Below are 6,047 nucleotides of genomic sequence, written 5' to 3' on the forward strand. Positions count from 1 at the left end.
GCCTCGGGCCGCTCGGTGCGCGCTGTTTCATTTGTACGAGGCAAGAAAGAAAATCCTTTCGATGCCGACTGCGCGTTTTACTTGTCCGAGCTCTGCGCTGGTTCCACACCCGTAACAGACACGAGGCAGGAGCCGCGGGCTGCCGCGCCCAAGGAAAGCGCAGCAGCCCCGACCCTTCCCCTGCCCCTTCCCCTGCGCTCGGTACCGGCGGGACGCACCGGGAGCACAGAGCGACTCCGGCCAAAGGCGCTATTTACATAGAAATGGGGTTCTGTGTTTAGTGTTCCGGCTTATTTTAACTGTGGCAGTGGTCGAATACTGGGACAGGTGGCCCTAGGAGGTTGGAGTCTGCATTGGAGTTGCACTCAGGACTGTTAGATACTAAGCAAACTCATCTAAACTGACGCGCTTTGAACAAGGAGTTGGAGTGGATGTCCTCTGGAGGTCCTTTTCAAACGCAAATTATTTTGAGGGTCTGTGACAAACTGAGGTACTCAATTTTGTCTGACAGATACTCGATAGAGGATCAATTACATTGCATTAGGTGAACACAGAGGCTTATATTAATTTCCATGCTAATTCATCCTATGACATCTACATTTGAGTTGAATAACAAACTGTTACAGCAGGGTAAGGCCCTGCTCTGAACAGCCTGCTTCACTCGATGCTTGTGAGAGGAGTAACCTGATGGGCTGTTATTCTTCACTTCTCACCAAATCAGTCAGAACTCAGGAATAAACATCAAGAGTTATCATAAAGCACTTGTGTGCACCACTGCAGTGACACTAGGCAGCCAAAGCCTGCAAACTTCAAAGCATTAACAAATACTAACTTACTAATTAATCCTATCTGCCATTCAGTTTCTATATATATCATTAATGGTATTTCAAGCAGATGGTAGAAGCTCATCTTGATTTTCAGCTTCTTAGCTGAAAACATTCTCAAGGACGCAAAGCAAAAGTACCAGGTGCCTTGTTCAAGACACTGAGGTGATTTTTATAATCACCACTAGCACAGGTCATTTTCAGAGGTGTTTTCAGCCTTCAGTTTTAAATTATTAAAAATTCCTTTCCCTGCTACCTATAGGCAATTTTTCTTCCTTGCTTTCCACCTCCAGTTCCTGGCTCCTTTGCTTTCAAATATGTTAACCAGTTTAGCAAAAAGCAGAATGGTTTGGAAGATCATGGTGCAAATTCCTTTATTATCAAGCTAGACCTGTTTTAAATCGGTTGTAGCCTTCATCCAAACCCATATCTATTTTACTAAACCCCAAACAAGATATAAGTATAGCCCATAACCTACAGTGCCCATTACAGCCATTGCTTTTGAAGCCCAGGACTGCAGAAGTTAGCTATCTTCTTGACTGGTGTAAGATAACAAAACAAGCCCTTTAAGTATCAACAGAAAATTAACTGATGCAGAAAACAGCAAAGGTTTGGTTTCTGTTTTGGTTCTAGTAACTTCAGGACATTGCTTTGCCAAGGGTATTGCTGTCCAGCAGAACTGGCACAATGTCTGCACAGTGCAGTTACTCAGGCAGAGGAATTTCCATGAGGAATTTCAATCCCTCTAGTGGTGGGAGGGTGGAAAAATTACTAAGGGAACTCCTATCTGCATTCAGCAAGCTCAATATGAACCTAAATGAGCTTTAACTGTGTAACATCAGCTGCATTTGAAACCCATTCAATCTTCACAGGCTTCCTTTTCCTGACAACAGCTTCTAGCAATTTATCATTTTGTAACTTTCTGACCCAGAACTTGCATCTGAATCTTTGTGTGTAAGAGCCATGCAGTCTGTGAAGCCATCCATTCATTCCCTTTTTTTAACCTCCTCCTCATTAGATTCTATCTTGCTACACGCATTCCACAACACAGGACCGTTGTGATTTGCAGATGGCATTGCTTCACACTCCCTTTTAGCTTCTATCTCTGAACATAGAAACAAACCTCTTTCTATGTCATTTGTCACAGATGCAGAATAAACTTAGGTGCTGTTCTGTCCTTCAGACAAGAACTCTCCTCAAACACCAGCTCCATCTTCCCTGCCACCTAAGCCACTCAGTGAAGACTGGTGAAATGTGTGCTGGTTCAGCAGACTGTCTAGAAATGAAGGGGTTTATGGCAGCAAGATGCTTTTCAGTCTGCAAAACCCAGACATGGTTATTTCACAGACTCATTCCCTTCAGTATATCTCACACAGCTGAGCAGACCATGGCACAAATAATGGAATTCCATCAGATATTTATTCAGCATGACCAACAGTTTGGCAAGTTAGCGCTTTCCACCAACACGAGGAGCAGAAACCTTGACTGGTTTCACAATCTTCTGCTTAGGTGCTGCCTTTGTGGGGGCCTGTAGAGAAATAATGAAGTATGAGCAAAGGCAAGCTTTTTATCTGCAGTCCTGAAAGTGTCCCTGTATATACTCTTGACAGGAATCAGATCAGACTAGAATTGCAATCTGTAACATTAGGATCATGTTAATAGATGTTTACACACATAACATTAAACCAACATCTGGTATTAATTCATAAGTGATAATGAAACACATGGTAGCCTTCATCAATGTTAGCAAGTTATTGTTACCTAGTGAAGATGTCACATTCAGACAAGTTTTTATCTATTAATAAATCTGATTTATTAATCAATCTGATTTATTAAAACAATCTGAGAATTGTTTTACTGTAATATTTACTTATTCTGTAAAAAAGATTCATTCTATGCAGCTCTTAGGGTATGCTTAACTTCAGTACTAAAGTCCAGTCAGGAAGCTTTCACATCAGAAAGTTACAAAAATGCTTCCTCAAAACAGAAATGGGAATTTCCAATGAAGTGCCACAGCAAAACACTGTGTGTCGTGTTACAACACGGTGTATTCCGTTTCATAATTTCTATTTGCCTCTTGCATCTCACCTTTGCAGCAGAAACAGCTGTTTTCTTGGTTGCCTGCTTAGCCTTCTTGGCTTCCTTCGCAGCCCTGTTAATTCACAGAAAAAGAGGAAGTTAGCCAAGTCTGCCATTCAGTGTTTCCTTGTTTCAGCCCTGTAACAGCTTCCCAAGATCAGGAATGGAATGCATTACTGCAGATTTCTCCTCTATACCCACTATCCCCCAGGGGGATTTCTACAGAGACAGCAGAACTGTGAGTGACAAAAGGACACAGGGAAAGGGCAAGGCAGCCCTTCTCTGCTGCCACTATCTCTTGCCAAGATTACTCAGTATTACATACAAATATACAGATTAAAAGCAAACAAAAAAAACCCCCTCAAAAATCTTATAAAACACAGAGCTCACCTAGAGTTTAAGCTTTTGTACAAAAAGTACTGTAATCTTTGAAAAGGTTGGGCTAGCTCCACTGAGTGACTCTCACCTAATAGCTTGTTCCCTCTGTGCTTTTCGTACTTCGGGCTTCTGGTTGCGCTTGGCCATGATCTCAGCTAGAGAGGCGCCAGTGATGGCTCTCTGGAACTTCACGGCACGGCGCGTGCGCTTCTTCTGGACCTCCTCCTACGAGGGCAGGAGAACACACACGATTGGCATCACAGGACATTAAATACACGGCTAAAGACAATTAGGGAGACAAACTGCTACTCAGATTGAAGCTATTTAAAACGCAACACTGAAGCAGAATTCTACTCCTTCTGCTGGGTACAGAGAAGTGCTGCCCTACCTCCATACGGCCCCTTCTCCAGCCACATCCTGTACTTTTCACAGTGTTATTACCTTGCTTGGCTCCCCAGCTATCAGTGTTGGAGACACACACGTTAGACCCTGTATCTTCTAGGCTTCTACAGCAAGGTATGAAAAAAATATTTTGAAAGAATGTTATAAGTTCAGCCATCTGTAACTCCCAGAAGAATAAAGGAGGGAAGGATAAACCTTCCATGGTATCTTCTGAAAGGAAGACACTCCACACCTATTAAAGTGGATCCGGTGCTGGGGAGCAGTGTAAGCCATCATGCATCAGCTTTCTTTCTGCAACCAAACTGGTGAGAGCACTGACTCACTGCACTGAGGGAAGCCTTTCTCAAAGCTCCTCTGCTGTGCAAGTTTAAACAAGAGCACTGCAGCACACCTCACTTATCCTTTTCATGCAATGACAGCTACATAGGAAAAGACCTTGTGCTAAGCTACAGCCCAAAGTTTCCAAGGAGAGTGTATCAGGAGTGTCATCCCTGTCCCTCTAACCCCAAAATCAGCTCCCCATGCTGTCACCATTCAGGAAGCGTACAAGATTAAACTTTTAGGAAATCTGCATATTAACAGCATTACCCACTTTCTGTAAAACTAACTTTTAAAAACATATGCTATTCCCACAATTATAAAGTACTGAACATACTGTGGCTGAGTAGTCCCTCAAGAAGTGCTACAACACAATACAATGCTTTTGCTAAAGTGGTGTATAAACTCCCGTAACTGCACTCACATTTTCACCACTATTAACCAGTCTTCATCCTGGTGACTTGGGTCCTGCTTCTGCTGAACACTGGCACACTTAAGTGACCTCTAACAAACCAGTGACCACATCTTTTGGTCTTTTGGTCTCCAACTTAAGAGTGCCATGAGCTGCTCTGTACTTACTGACTGTCCCTTCTTGTGCTTACGCCTGTACAGCACAGTCCAGTTGATCTGACGAGGGTTTCTCTTGGAAAGGAATGCAGACTCACATTTTGCATTCAAGAACTGAAAAACCTGGGAAGGCAAAATGCTCTGCATAAGCTTTGTTTCCTTGAAAGACATTATCACAATTTGCATTAAGTATTCTTTGAGTCAGTGTTTTTGATATTGATGTTTCTGGAGTTCTTAAACACAGCTTGGACTATTAAAACTTTTAGAAGATAAATCTGTAAGAAATCTAAAGTTTTGCATTTTGTTACATTAGTCAAACTGATGTCTTGCATTCTAAAGCAGCTTTATTTTTCTGAAAAAAGTTCAAATTACCACTTGCATCCAGTGCTGCTGTGTACTTCAGGCACAGCATGAATAGTTGTGTCCAGCATCACACTTCCCAAGTGTCTGTCCTCAAGCAACAATGTCCTTCCTGTATGTGGGAGTGACTCAAAACTTGGCCTAGGGAACACAGGGAGACCAGTGCTCCACCTGATTCCTTCTTGCCTAGTGACACTAACCTGTTTGTCTAAAACAACAGGCAGAATGTGCAAGCTGGTTTGTTATTAGCGATATAATTCCATTTAAAGTACAGCCTAATTCCCAGGAGCGCTCACAAGGATTCACCCAGTCTATCTCTGGGTCATTTTGCAGGGAATTCCATAAGGATGACGATACTGGGATACTCAAAAGCCAAGCCCTCCTTTCGCAGGCAGGGACAACCCTGTCTGCATATGACACGGCAGCTTGACAGGGCTCTCCACCCTATTTTATCCCAAAGCTTTCTACTCAATTAATTTGGAAGACCAGATGTTGGCTCCAGTGAATCTCAGCATTTGATGCAGGACACCTAAGCAGTATTTTCTACACAACTTTTATACTTAACACCTGCTGCTCTGGGACTCCCTTTGGAAACTGTACTCTAAATCCCAGATCCAAGCTACAGCACGGCAGGATCTCCTGCGGAACAGCCACGGCACCTGCACAGCGATGCTGTTCTCGCACAGCTCAACACGAACGACTCGGGCAGGCGCCACATCAACACTACCGGAGTCTCCGGCCAACCCCAAACGCGCGGCCTGCGCTCCCCGCGCACCGCCCGGCCGCTCCCCCGGGCGCTGGGCCCGCTCCCGCCCGCCCGCGGGGCTCGGCCCGGCCTCACCTTCCCGTCGGTGCGGGCGTAGCGGCGCCCATGGCCCGGGTAGATCTTGTACCCGCTGAAGCTGCACAGCTCGACCCTGCGCGGGAGAGAAGAGTTAGGGGAGGGCGCGGGTGGCCGGGGGAGGCGGCCGGGGCCCCGCGGCGGCCTCCCCGCGGCGGATGGGCCCGGATGGCGGCGGACGGGGCGCTCACTTCATGATGGCGGCGGCTGCGAGGGGCCGGAGAGGCGGAGGGGACGCCGGGAGGCGGTGTCGGAGCGGCGCGCGGGGCGCGACGGGA

The 6,047-nt window shown here is 45.6% G+C and overlaps 1 protein-coding gene across 1 annotated transcript; it reads right to left on the reverse strand.

Moving 5' to 3' along the window:
• Positions 1-2,224: 2,224 nt before the first annotated feature.
• On the reverse strand, positions 2,225-6,016 carry RPL24 (ribosomal protein L24). Its single transcript, XM_063393769.1, has 6 exons — positions 5,961-6,016; positions 5,770-5,845; positions 4,581-4,691; positions 3,370-3,506; positions 2,913-2,976; positions 2,225-2,352 (listed from the first exon to the last, which is right to left on the reverse strand). Exons 1-6 carry the CDS (start codon positions 5,963-5,965, stop codon positions 2,272-2,274), a joined length of 474 nt encoding a protein of 157 aa, XP_063249839.1. The 5' UTR covers positions 5,966-6,016; the 3' UTR covers positions 2,225-2,271.
• Positions 6,017-6,047: the final 31 nt, after the last annotated feature.

Source organism: Prinia subflava, chromosome 3, assembly GCF_021018805.1.
Source record: "Prinia subflava isolate CZ2003 ecotype Zambia chromosome 3, Cam_Psub_1.2, whole genome shotgun sequence".
Classification (NCBI taxonomy): domain Eukaryota; kingdom Metazoa; phylum Chordata; class Aves; order Passeriformes; family Cisticolidae; genus Prinia; species Prinia subflava.